Raw genomic sequence first — 14,582 nt, 5'->3', positions numbered from 1 at the left:
TCAGCAGATGCTGTGCATACATTTTAGCCACAATTCCAATAAGACTTATTGGTCTATAATTTTTTGGATCTTTTATCTCCTGTTTTATATAGGGGAACTATAATGGCAACTTCCCATCCGACCAGGATATGACCTGTATTATTTATATAGGTAAACAGCCCTGCTAATAGTGGGGCCCACCAATCAATATAAGTCTTAAAAAGTTCCGGAAGTTTATATACTGCTTGTAATTCCTTATTGTTTATATATTATAACTATGATTAACCAGGTTTTAGAAAGCAGTTAAGGGTTAAAAATCTTAATGTTTTCTTAAACCGTATCTACAAACTCTAGATTATTTCAATCTATGAAGAACTTTGAACTGGAATAGTTACAAAAGAGGTATTATGCACTCCTGGAAGGATCCTTGTTATCCAACTCTAAAAACTGGCTTACTGAAATTCAGCAGCTCTCAGCCTTTGAATTAGATTTGCAGTGAAGAAGCAGCCTTAACAAACAATATGATTCTTTGTGGTCAAGGGTTAATTTATGTTGAAAAATTGAATCATGATGATGAAACTGAAGATTATATAATTTTAACAGTCTATTTTTTTCTTCTTTAAGTGAGTATTTTTCCTTTTAGATTTAGAATTAGGTATAAATTGGATGTGGGCTTTTTCTGACTTTTTAGTTTTGTTTGGTTGTTGTTTTGTAAGAGTTTTTTGGTTTGGTTTTTGTTTTGTTTTGTTTTGTTTGCCTTTTATTGCCCTTTTTTTCTTAGGTAGTTTGGTAGAGGGTTCTTTATTTAGTCTTTTATATAATTAGTCAACTTTTTTCTTAAAATACATATTCTTTTATACTATATTAAAATAGGTATGTCATATATAAGAGTATGTAAAAAACTAATACTAAGGTTTTTAAAAAAATGTTAATTGTAATATTTATAAAACTTACTGAACTTTTAAAAATATTTTAATGACTCTATATAATACATTGAGAAGATTCAGTAACAATATAATCAACATTTTTCTCTAGTTTTATGTAAATAATAGTACCTACCAAAAGCAAATCAATCAGAGTGAAGAGACCTTCTTTTTCAAAAAAATAGTCTTCTAAAATAGCACAACCCATGACACAGCACCTTAAATGAAAATATTTTCAGTCTGTAGGATATACTTTCAACTTGAACTCAGTTACAATGAATGATTTTCATTAACTACTGCAAAAGGACAGAATTCCTAATAAAATTAGTCATTTACAAAGTTCAAAATATATTAAGGGGTTTTCATGTTTTATGTAATGATTTCTTACTAGGAATTGCTTTGGCTGACATTAAACTACTACAGCCTGATTTGGCAAACATTTAGCCTCAAAAATCTAAATTCTTTTTAGGAAGGTGCTTTCTATCATGTCCCACCACTGATCTAGCTAGTCCCGTGCTATTGATACTGAGTAGCACTATAGTAACAATCTAAGGTTTAAGGCAGGAATGCAAAAAGTATGTGGATCAGTGGAGTTTCTGCTGCAGCATGCTCCACTCCCACATGTTTCCATATACAGGTAGTCCTCACTAAACAACCATTTGTTCAGCGACTATTTGAAGTTACAACAGTGCTGAACAAATGGTACTTATCCCCAGTCTTTGAAGTTATGGCCATTGCAGTTCCCCCACGGTCATGTGATCAAAATTTGGGTGCTTGGCAGCCTGCCTGCATTTACAACTGCTGGGTGGGCTTCAACTCCCCCACTCTTCTATCTTCCCCACATCTCTGCCCTTTGGGCTGCCTGAGTTCTACCACCCCTGCCACACTGTGCTCCGCTGCCCTGCCCTGCTGCTCTGCACTCTGCCTTGCACCCTCACCGCCCTGCGCTCTGTGCCACCCATGCTGCCCTGCCTTTGCTGTCTTCTTCCTCCCACTGCTGATGACACTTTGAAGCCTTGCAAGGCCTCAGGAAGGCTGCGCACTGCCAGCAGCTGCCTTGCAAAGAGCCAGGCTTGGCGTGCCTCACCAGCACTGGGAGGAAGAAGATGGCAAAAGTCAGCTGGGAGTGGCAGTGGAGTGCAGGGTGGCAGAAGTGCAGTGAGGAGTGCAGGGCAGCAGGGGCAGCGGAGCACAGGGTGGCAGGGGTGGCAGAGAGCAGGGTGGCCAAAAAGGCAGAGACGAGGGGAGAGATAGGTGAGTGGGGGAGTTGAAGTGCAAGTGAGCACGGCAGGGTAGGAGAAGTGTGAAGTCCTGGCCTAATGAGGGTACGGTCCTGGCCTCACAACTGCATTGCTTAGCAACAGAAATTCCTGTTCCAATTAGGGTTAAGCAAGGACTACCTGTATTTTCTGATCTCTCTGTCTGCTTCCTCCTGCCCTGCAATGTTTCCGACCTCCCCTTTGCTCACTTCTGAACTTCCCCCCTCAACCCTTCTCATGGGGTTGCACCATTTCAACGTTCTCGCTACACCTTAGTCCCTTGACTACCTGCCACGTTGTCCCTATGTGCTCCCCACACCCAATTCTTTTGCTTCCTTCTTTACTACTCTGCCACACTCCCTAAAGCTTTGAGTGTTGGTTTATGCATCTGGATGCGTGTGTATGTTCTATCCATGTATGAATATCAGTGTGAAGAAATGTCTAATATCAGCATGTGTCCCTGAGTGTTGGTATATTAAACTTTTTCTTTCCCCCCCCCCCGACTTTGGCCCTGCCTGTACTCCCATCTATATTCTCATCTAACTCTTAAAAGCATTCCAATTTAACGCATGAATTTTTTGCCCAGAATTTGGGACTTCCTGAATGCAAAGTACATGCTCCACTACTGAACTATGGCCAGTTTTCCCATAACTCAAAATATTAGTATGAATGATATGAGCTGTACACTGAAGGGTCGTTCTTTAAGAATCTTCAAACTATAGCCCCTACTTGTAAAAAACAGTCCCTTGAATTTACCTGTAGAACTGTTTGCAGTGGGGGAGGGAAACAAGGAGATTAGTTTTTTGGTGGAAAATTTAAAACAAATATATGTCCATTGCTAATATTAACAAAACTAAATGAAAAATCAGTAATGAAATATCAGTCATTCAAAAATAAACATTTAAAGCCTAAACTAAGAAAATGCTTTTGACTCATGATCCATGGGCATAATTTGACTAGGATTATCTGTCCGTTGACGTCATTTGACTAGGATTCACCCTTCTTTCAAAGATTAAAATTTTCAAAAATTGCTATACTTACCATAAGCAGTCCAGAGCACAGAAAAGAAGACGATTATGACCCAATCCACTATAGAATTTTTTGGTATCCATCTTCATAAATGGAATAAGTGTATCTACTCCTTCCCATCCAAAGAGCTCCTGTTTAATGTGTAAGTCAGACTTAAATTATTCTGTAAAAACTGTAAGAGAAGTAATTGTTCCTCTCTGTTCTATTTTGGTCAGGCTGGATCTAAAATATTGTGTCCAATGTATTGTATTTTAGGAAGGTAATTGACCAACTGGAACATACAGGTACAGTAGGTAGTATGTGGATCTGAAACAGCAAAAGGTGCTTTAGATTTGGCATAAGCACCCTTTCTACACCTGTTGGCAGTTTCTTACAGTAGCTGTGCCTTTTCCTGGGCTTGCACAGTAGCTATGCAGGCTCAGGAAAATACTCACTTGGTATTAAGAGGCATTACAGAGATGATAACAGGATGTGACCATATGTCATTCCCTTAACTTAAGCACACATCTTCCTGAGCCCAGGAGAAGAAGGGACTCCTTTAAGGAGCTGCCATTAGGTTTAGAGAGGTCACCCACATTGGATCCAAAGCATTTATACCTGCTTCTGATTCAAAAACTGCAACCTATACTGGAGCATGTCCAGAGATGAGAAACCAAATAATAAGGGACCTGGAAGATAAAACTCAGGAGGCACAGGTTTGGAAGACTGAGGTATATTTAACACGGGGAGACCTGATAGCTGCCATGTAGTACCTGAAGAGCTGTTGTATAGATGAATAGAATTGTCCAGAGTTGTTCCAGAAGACAAGACAAGAAGCAATGGGTTTAACTGATAAGGAAGTGGATTTCAGCTGGACATCAGAAAGAATCAGCAATGGAACACATTGCCTTGGGAACTGGTGGATTCCCCTTTGCTGACATTGTTTATAAACAAGGGCTAGATAGCCACCTGTCAGTGATGTTATACAAATGGATTTCTGCATGGGCAGAGGGTTGGACTACATGTTCTCCAAGATCCTTTTCAAACTTTCTGTTCTACATTTCTATACAGAATTATATAAATAACAACCACTGTCACTGTGTATTTTGCAATTTACATTTGGTCCCTCCTGGTCTTTGTTATTTCATGTTACAGATGGATAATACAATCCCAGAGTCAAGTTATCTGAAAACCCGTCAGGGATGCCAGTTTAGAATCTTGATATATTTTCTCAAGCACAGAATCAAGGAAAATAAAATAAATGTTGAACACAGGCTCACTTTTCACTTTCTTGTTCTTTGGTAATTCACACAATTAACTTCTGAAACTGAGGAGAAAATACAAACCTTTCTGTGAATATTATTTTCACAAAGAGTTGACAGAGTAAGCAAGATATCACTTTGAATTTCCGTCACAAGGGCAGAATCTTTATAATTATTTGTGGTAATGTTTAAGATGCCTAGGGGAAAAGAGCAGTAAAGATAGTTGTGGCTACTACACTGGAAATTATTATACCACAGAATATGTAAGTGGGTAAGGAAACATGTAATAAATTATTTTTGCAATGAGTCAGATTTTGTGTGTTTGCAAATTCAACGCATCTCAAACTTCTGTATATTACCCTTTAACGTATTTAAGTATAATCCACCCTTACACTCAGATGCAGAAAGGAAAGCTTACTGGAAGTTAGGGCTCTGCATTAGGATACAGCCCTTTTATTAGAAGAAATAAATAGTCTAAATAGTAAATTGATTATCACTTTTCGTGCAATTTGTTGGAGAAATCAGATACAGATTTTTTTTACCAGACATGTAATTTAAGAGACCAAGGTCAACTTGCTATTCTTCCTTCAATGCGTTCTTTGAACATGCAGAGGAGAACTAGAACTAAGCCCATTAAGTCCTTACTCATACTCTCAGAAAAAGCAAAATAGGGGGTTATATTCTTGCCTTTTGCAATGACCCCAGTCCTGAACAAAACTGGATTACAGCATTGACAGAGCATGCCATGGACTGTATATTGACCTAGTGCCAATATATATTCAAATGTTACGAGCCAGAAGCCCCCTGAGCAAAGAGCCCAAGAACAGCCCACGCCCTAAGCCAGATTCCCCAACATAAATGCCATTTCTCCGAGAGATTCATATTTCTTAGTAGAGGGAATGAAGGAAGATAATGAAGCCTAAGGCTTCAAATCAAAAAACTATCCCACTGTCCAGGAAAGAAATAGTTCCTTGATGGGGGGGCATTTCAGTCACGAAGAATACAAATTCACATCTTCAGAACTACAAGATTATGGACAATAATTTTACTCAACCGCAAAAAGTTCCTTTAAATGGAATACTATGAAACATACCAGGGAAGCAATATTAAGTCAAATTCATGCTCTCTGCACATGAAAAATGGCATTTACATCTTTAGATAAAGTATATAGAACATGCCATCATTGCAGAATTAATATTTTTCTGTTCAAATGAATCCCCTTAGTTACTGTAGATTCACACAATGTTCCTTTTGAAGCAACTGGCTGCATTTACTTTTAAAGGTAAAACAAAAAGAACCTAGAGGATTTCCAGAGGTGCCCTGTTTAAGAATTTGCCCTGCTATCAGATGTCTTGTATATTAGAAAGAGCTCATAATGAATAAATTATCATTTTGAATAAATGAGAAAAAAGTTAAAAATTGGTTGTCTCACAACATAATAAAAATAAAACTGAGTTCAGACAACCTTGAGTTAATGAAATTCCCCAGTTTAAGATATATGTTACCCAGTAATTGATGAATCGCTCCTTGATCACAGAGGTCAGTATTCACAGCATCATCACAAAGAGATACAATAGGATACAGGACTCTCAAGCAGAAGCGCATCTGCGCAAGTTTGGTACCACGGCCACCCGTACCATGGAAACTATTACCTTGACTAAAGAAGGGATCTGCAAACAAACCAAAATTGAATGTTTTTAGGTTATTTTAAATTATACTGTAAGGCCTTTCATATTAAAACGCTTGAAATATTATTGTAAATATTATAGTATTACTGTACTATATTACTGTAACATAGATGTTTCCCTAATATTTAATCAAACATCTAATTCTATAGTTTTTAAGTTTAATTGAACACCTCTTATATTCTCCATAGGAAAAAAAGGAAGACTTTATCATGGCTCTCTGATATTCTGGCAAGAAATATGCTGTACATTTGAGCTTCAGTCTCCAAATCTACCTGGTGGCAGAGAACGTGCAGAAATGCCCATGCTACTTATATAAGAAAAAAAAATCTGAATATACTGTATGTGTTGAGTTTGTTCCCAGAGAATTTTGCTATAACTGGATTGTGCCTAACATTAGTAACTTAATTTAGTGAAGTTTCTCATTTCAAGATTTCCCATAGTGTCTAAGAAAGAAATCAGAAAGTGACTTTTTAAAAAGTATATTCATGTTCAAGTCAGGGTATCTATCCAGTTAAAATTGTATGCAATAACCGATTTGTTCAAAAGTGCTGATTATCTGTCTGAGATTGAAACAGGCATGGCATATCACTAAAAAGTATTCTTGATTATTTCTTCCTCCTGATAATTAAATTGCAACTCAACATTTTTTTACAAAATAAGTTGCTGCTTCCAGACATACTCAAGTATTGTAGGTACTGCACTACTGATTAGGATTAGTAAGAATCTATCTTGTAGAAACTGAATAAAATCATGATGACTTATATTTTCTTGGCATTCTTTACTACATATTTACTAAATTCATAACATGCCTTTCTCCCCCTGACCCATGACATTTAAAGCAACTAAAAACAAAATAAACATATTAATAAATCAAATTGCACACAATTATTTAAATTTAAATCCCAAGTCAGCATTTAAGCCAGTTTATCTGCCAAAAGCCTGCTTGAATAATAACAAATAAACAACAACAATTGAACAACTTAGAATCATCTATGGATAGAAACCTAACAAATTATTGATGCACTGACAGAATTTTGAATTTCATTCCAAATCTTATGAAGGGTGTCTTAATGGTAATGGGATCCATAATCACATCTTTGGCAATCCTTAAAATCATGGTTTATTTAAAAAGTAGTGATTGTGAAGTCCATTTGATTTGCAGTATCTTCAGTTAACTAAACTCCACAGATTTCATTTTGAAATTATTGCAGAAAGCATCACACAATGGGAAATGCTCCTTTCCATCTCTTGCTCCTTTATAAGCATAGGTATTATGTAGAAAACTAAGCAGGATGAAACTGTAACATGTAATTCTCAGCCTGAAAACAAATTCAGTTCTATATCGATAATTGCAGCATTTAATAAAAAGTAATCTTACCCTATCTACTCACCATTGCTCACACACCATTCTAGAAACAGGAGAAGGCGAGTATTTCCCTGGCACAGCACATAGTCTTCTATCAATAAGGGAGCCACTGTTGCTAATGTAGCAATAGCAAGAAGCTGTAATTCTTCATACTGGGCTGCAGACATGTCAAGTGCGCCTCCCTTTTCATTTGGTTTTAAATAATGAAACAAAGCCAACATAACCTTACCCTCATGCAATAGCTAAACAATGAAAGGAGATAAAATGTAGTTTGAAAGGGAAAATTATTTTGAATAGTAAAAAGGTAACAACAACAACATACTTTTAATCTTCTCTTGCTAGTACATGCAAGTTTGTTTTTAACATTTATGTTTTGTGTACAATTTGAGATATAATGCTCCTGTATTCTATTGGTGTCCACAGAAACTTGCCACTTTTTGGCAGATGTCACAATGCATGTAGAAAAGGGGTAGGATTTATGTCATAACACTGCTGATATCAGTCGCACACACATACAGACACACACACACTCCCCACCCAATGGATTCGGCTGTTGTATTCCTCTGATATTGCCTTTGGGAAGTGGGTATACAGGATAAGATCTACTTCAACTTAACTGTCATTCTATGCTTTGTACTTGACAATAATGTGTTCCCACCTGAGGGTGACTCTGTAATCTTATACAATTATTGGGCTGTTAATTTATTTCTCTGAATATGCTAAAGTTATTTCAGAATAATATTCTTCCGAGGGAGGGGAAACATTTGCCTATGTAATTTGACATTAAAAGTGACATTGCTGGAATGAAGCTTTTGGTTGCTTGTAGCTGAAGGTGTACCAGTGCTGTCAGTTTCAACATAAATATTGGGGTATAACAATGTATTTACAAATGCATTAATAAAAATCTCTGAAAACATGAAATATTAAAAGTGTTATGTCCTACCTGAACAGAACATAAATCTTTTGCTAGTACAGTAAGCATGTTAAGCAGCAGCTTTTTCAGCTCAAAATCTTCATAACAGGAAGTAAGCCTAAGGCCCTTTATCAAAGGATTATGACTTTTCACTGTGAAGGAAATTAAACACATTTTATAAATTAAAATCTTTAGTTCATATTGACATGATGGAGGGTTAATTGTTAAAAAAAACTACTTACCTTCAGCAAAAGTGGCAAACAGTATTAATTGCTTGACAAATCCGGTTTCCTAAAGATACACACATACATATAGTTAAGATGTATAAATAACTATTGTAAATATTTATATTTGTACTATTTTTGTTTAATTTATAATAGAATAAAGCACATAGGGAATGCTTTAAACAGTAGATGAATTAATGAATGGATGGATGGGAATTACTTTCTAGAAAACATAAAATGTCATGGGTGCACACATCAATGTACCTCTCCACAAACATATGAAATGGACCAATTTAGGATTTCTCTTTGTTCAGATCTTGAGAAGGTAACAGAATTGTTAATTTGAGTGCTATGGCAAAAGGCAGAGTTCTGGGATAAGGAAGGGAGGAGTGGATCCAATCCTGAAACTGAAATATAATTGTTTCCTGAATCTTTTAGAAATCGATAATGTCCTCATAAAGACAGTTTTATATAGAGAGACTAATTAGGAAAAGACAAGAAGGAGAAAACTTCTACAGAAGGTTATGAATATAATTAGAACACAAAGGCAATCTCCAGGCATCAAGAAGAAGACTAGAAATACAAAATGATATTATCAGCAGATATGGCTGGTTAATCCTTTCCATCATCTACAATAAGAAAATTCCCTCTTATTCAGAGATAAAGCATAATCTTTGATTGCACGATGTGCAAAAGTGTTCAGCCATCTAGCATCTAATGGTTGGTTGTGGTTGTCAAAACCTTATGGCACAATAAATTCATTAATCTTTAGGGAGTCAAAGGGCTCTTTGATGCTTTTTTTTTTTTGGCAATAGATCCATGTATGATTTCCACTTGTATCAGTTCATGATTTATTTTAAAATAAATTTACAGCCAGATTACATGATATACTGCAGTTACCTAGGAACTCGTATTTATGACTTGAAAAGTAAAAACACTAGTGCGCTGGCACAAATAGGACTCTTATATTAATGCCAAGATACAACTCTAGCCTCAAAACTCTATTTGCCATTCATTATGAAGGAAATATTTAATTCTGGTGTGGCTTATATGCATAGAATTCTAAGGCCATTTTATTGCTCCTACTTGGAAAGCTGGACTTACAGTGAAGCTTTCTTATGGTCAATGAGGAGTGGACCACTTACTGAAGAGTTAAGTCCTCATCAAAAGATTTATATTAGGCCAGAAGATATAACCTTCCAGTCACAGAGTTTACCCAAGGCAAAATGTGACAATGTGGAATGACAGAAGAAAAAAAGAGATAAGAAAGAGAAATATAGTTAAGTAGTAATTTCTAGTTCATAAGTCACTGAAGAGTAAAAATGACCCAACCATTACTACTTTCACTTGAACAGCACTGTTGGGCCTTTATGGTTCATACTTTATTAGCAATAGCATTTTACAGCAAATTCAACTCTCTTCTTGGTTAGCTGGATCAAAGAAGTTAGTAAAAAATACTCCAAAGTAGCATCCATAATATTCATATGCAAAATAATGCACAGTAGCACATATATGGAATCTTTGATAATGTGTCATAGGAAATTATTGTACTTATAATGCATGATAAAAGTAGTAGGATAAATAAGATGTCAGATGTTGCCTGAACAAAAATTTGGAAACTCTAATTTTGGGGAATTAGAGAATTAAAGAATTAACTTTAGGAAAGTTCAAATCTGAACCTGAAGCATTATTCAATCAGAATGAAAGACATACAATTCTTCCATATCAGCTTTCTATATTTTGAACTGGTATCAGGATAACCACAAGCATTTTCCACTTTAGTTTCTAGCATGACTGTGAAAATACTTAGATGTTGCATTTTGCTGGCTCCTCTAGATCTGTCCTTGAAGCCACAAAGTAGCTTATATTGTCTGAATATTCAATATAACTGATTCAATGTCCTCCCAAGGTCTTCTAGGCATTAATGGGCATGTTTGGAAGACCTTTTCTTCCTTGATATTAACTTGTTTAATAAAATAAGCAAATAAGCAAATCCGATTGGTGGGAAATTTTGCTTTGAGCTAGAATGAAGCTGTGCAGTTGTGATGGAATGTGAGGGTGGCCTTGGAAGATGGAGATGGGTGGGTGGGGGAAGAGATGCTGCCTAGGAAACAATCAGATAAAAGAGAACGAAGTCCGCAACTGAGTAACGGACAAAGAAAGAAAGGGCCCACCCTAATTACTCTGGCAGCAAATAGGGAGGATGGGAGATTTGTACTTCAGACTTGCAAGATTCCGTTAATGTAGCCTTACAATAAAGTAGAATTAGCTCATCTCACCGTGTTTCCTGTCTGGTTTACCTGGGAGGACTGACATCATTTCTGCAAGTCTGAAGTACAAATCTCCCACCCTCCCTATTTACCACCAGAGATTAGGGTGGGCCCTTTCTAAGTTTTTTCCTTTGTCTGTTACTCAGTTGTAGACTGCTTTCTCTTTTATCTGATTGTTTCCTAGGCAGCATCTCTTCCCCCCATCTTCCAAGGCCACCCTCACATTCCATCACAGCAGTGCAATGCAGTTTAGTATTTTTTCTGCTTTTTTTACAGAGTTTACTGAGAGCAAGACATAATTTTCTCACCTATCTTTAAAAAACATGGCTTCTGAAATAACTACTGCAGAGATGCTGGGTAGGATTGATATGTTTAGTAAGTACAGGCTGGTGCCACTGTGAAAAACAAGCCCACAGTTCCTACCTCAGGGATTGCATTGAGATTACATAGGGAGGTAGACCTCACCAGCAGTTTCCTATAAGAAACTGCTGCTGGAAACACTGTGAGGTCATTCAAAGATACAATAAATGCCTTCCCTGTATTTGAAGGCTTGTTACTTCTAAATATAGAATGCAGTGACTCTTCTTCTGTTAATTTTTCTGATGCCAGTTCCACCCTCAAATACACACACACACACACAATAGTAAGACATAAGAGTAATTAATGGCATCTGGAGAGATTGTAGGATCCTCCCCAGAGACTTGTGCACCTCAGTATTACACCTTAGTTTTCAAGAGGTTAATAAAGAGAGCCAGTTCAGTGTAGTGGTTAAAAGCACAGGCCTAGAAACCGGGAGACTGCGAGTTCTAGTCCTGCCTTTGGCATGAAGTCAGATGGGTGACTTTGGGCCAGTCATTCTCTCATCCTTATGAGGAAGACAATGGCAAGCCACTTCAAAAATGTTGCCAAGAAAACAGCATGGACTTGTACAGGCAGTTACCAGGAGAAAAGATGGACTCAAAAGCACCAAAAAAAAAAGGAAAGGAAAGGGAAACCATTAAATTAATACTTTGTGGCAGTTTCCAGGTGTAACACTTGAACCCCACTTTTAGGTAAGAGGAAAAGTCAAGATTAGAAGGTTACCATCTCCTCTACAAGTTTTTCAGTGCTCATCCTGTCTTTATAGGAGTTAATTTCTCATCATCTGTGCCACAACTCCAGAAACCCTCTAATTTAGTATACAGTTTTTTGAGTAAGGCAAGACCTTATCCTGCCTGCCATATTTAACTGCCATCATTGAAAACATAATTATTAAAGTTTTGCTCTATAGCATAGAATTCCAAGACAAAACATAATTATTTTGGAAGACATCAAGTTAACATAAATGCATTTCTGCGAAGAAAGGCCATGGCTATACTAGATAAGCTGGCACTATGACTTAACAGAACACATTCATTTACTTCTCAATATTTACTTTCAAGTATCCAAAATTCAAAATCATGTATACATACGATCATTGGAGCTCCTGGGTTCTGAGCAACAAGGGTAGCTATCACCAAAATGTCATTTCTTAACTGACGATCATAATGGCGGGAACCGTGTATAAGTAAATTCGTAAATGCTTCCTTCAGAGCACTAAGTAAAACAATGTAATTCTATATTTTATTATATATGCCTTTTCTAATTGAAAGTATAATATAATCCACAGATACCAACATTCTAAATATTCTTCTCCTTCAACTATTTGATTGTTAATTGAAGAATTCAGTAGCCAAGTATTTCCAAAGAGTTTAGTATTACAGGTAGTCCTCACTTAATGACATTTGTTCAGTGACTGTTTGAAGTTATGATAGCACTGAACAAATGGTAGTTACAACCAGTCCTCAAAGTTATAGCCATTGCAGCACCCCTGCAGTCACGTGATCAAAATTTGAGCATTTGACAGCTTGCCCACATTACAAGCGCTTCAATTCCCCCCACCTGCCCATCTCTCCCCCCATCACTGCCACTCACTGCCGACCTTCACCATCTTATTCCTCCTGCTGACAAGGCACACCCAGCCAAGGCAGCTACTGGCCTTTTGCGAGGCCCTCACAGAGTGTCAGGCCCAGCCCAAGAATGACGAAGAACCAGTCCAGTCAAACTTCAGTTCTTTATTTGCTCACACTGTATAGACAGAACCTTGCCAGACTAAAGCTACTCTACCTAACCTAAGGGGAAATAACCTGGGAGCGCTCTAGGGAGAGGCTATTCTGAACTTCTTCGCTTTCCCACCATTCCTTCCCGGACTGTGCCTCGTCTTATCTCTTCCACCCCCTTGGAATGTGCTCCCTCCTTCCTGAGAAACAGCAGCACCACTGAAATCCACCACATCACCCCCCCGCCCTTCAGAGACACATTCCATAACACATAGCCTCCCCACTGTGCTGGGGAGTCTCATCAGCTGGGTGTGTCTCATCAGCACCAGGAAGAAGATGATGGCAAAGGTCAGCTGGGGTTGGCAGGAGTAAGCAGTGGAGTGCAGGGGGCCAAAAGGGCAGAGATAGGGGCAAGATAGGCAGGTGCAGGGAGTTGAAGCAGAGGTGAGCATGGCATGGCAGGAGAAGCGTGAGGTCCTGGTCTAATAGTGCAGTCCTGGCCTAATGACCACACCAGGACTGCCATCACTGAGTGGTGCAGTCACATTATGTTTTGTCTAACAACCGCTTTGCTTAGCAACAGAAATTCCAGTCCCAATTAGGGTCATTAAGTGAGGAATACATGTACAATAAATTAAGCTTTTTGGTGATATTCAGCTACTAAACTCTTCAGTTATCTATATGCCCAAGTTTGAAGGCAACCTTCCAACCACTGTTCCACTACTAGTTTTCATTGTAAGTAATTTAGAGAATATCATTTTACCTTTCATTATGAATATTTAGTGAATTTTACTAATCTCCTCTTAAAGGAAATCAATAGCCATAATTACATTTTGTGGGGGCAAATTGCCTTAGATATGCAGTGCAATACAGCTGTGCGCATCCTATGGAGTTGACTGTGTTACGCTGTTATCTGGGAGGAGTTTAATCTTTTTATCCTGATGAAGTGGACAGGGTTCTTGGCATTTTGGATGCAGCCACCTGTGGCTTACATACATACATCTCCTGGTTGGTCAAAGTTTCCAGGGAGGGGGCATGTGATTGATCCATGCACTGGTGAATGGTTCCTTGAGAGAAGTGGTGGTCTACCCCCTCCTCAAGAAGCCATCCCTGGATCTAGCAGATTTGGACAATTTTCATCCTGTCTCCAACTTTCCCTTTTTAGGCAAGGTTGTCAAGAAGGTGGTCAGCCTATAGCTCCAAAGCATATTGAAAGAAGCAGAATATCTGGACCTCTTCTAGTCTGGATTCAGACCTCTTCACAGCCTTCAATACCATCAACCATATTGGCTGAGGGAGTTGGGAGTAAGAGACACTATCTTCTCTTCCTTCCTCTGGAGCCAATTCTAACTGGTGTTGGGGGGGGAGAGTGGTCTAGTTATATACCCCTTCTTTGTGGGGTGCCTAAGGGCTCTACCCTCTCCCTGCTTCTTTTTAACAATTACATGAAGGTGTTTGGCAAGGTAATCTGTTGGCATGGTGTGCAATATCATCAGTACACTAATGATAGTTATACACCTCTGCTTCTGGCTGATCAAGTGAGGCTACCTAGGTTCTATTCCAGTATATGGAAACTGGGGATCTGGACCGAGAAGAACAGAACTTGGCTCAA

The 14,582-nt window shown here is 38.0% G+C and overlaps 1 protein-coding gene across 1 annotated transcript in view; it reads right to left on the bottom strand.

Annotated features, from left to right (window-relative positions):
- CFAP69 (cilia and flagella associated protein 69) overlaps positions 1-14,582 on the bottom strand; it is a 46,173-nt gene that overhangs the window by 14,230 nt on the left and 17,361 nt on the right. The window contains exons 9-16 of the mRNA XM_063301927.1: positions 12,344-12,467; positions 8,641-8,689; positions 8,429-8,550; positions 7,511-7,727; positions 5,937-6,101; positions 4,516-4,628; positions 3,203-3,321; positions 1,039-1,120 (exon numbers count right to left, since the gene is read on the bottom strand). Coding sequence (XP_063157997.1) covers positions 1,039-1,120; positions 3,203-3,321; positions 4,516-4,628; positions 5,937-6,101; positions 7,511-7,727; positions 8,429-8,550; positions 8,641-8,689; positions 12,344-12,467 — 991 coding nt within the window. The remainder of the gene's footprint in view (positions 1-1,038; positions 1,121-3,202; positions 3,322-4,515; positions 4,629-5,936; positions 6,102-7,510; positions 7,728-8,428; positions 8,551-8,640; positions 8,690-12,343; positions 12,468-14,582) is intronic.

The sequence above is a fragment of the Candoia aspera genome, chromosome 4 (genome assembly GCF_035149785.1).
Source record: "Candoia aspera isolate rCanAsp1 chromosome 4, rCanAsp1.hap2, whole genome shotgun sequence".
NCBI classification, from domain to species: domain Eukaryota; kingdom Metazoa; phylum Chordata; class Lepidosauria; order Squamata; family Boidae; genus Candoia; species Candoia aspera.
This window is presented reverse-complemented; position numbering and strand designations above follow the sequence as displayed.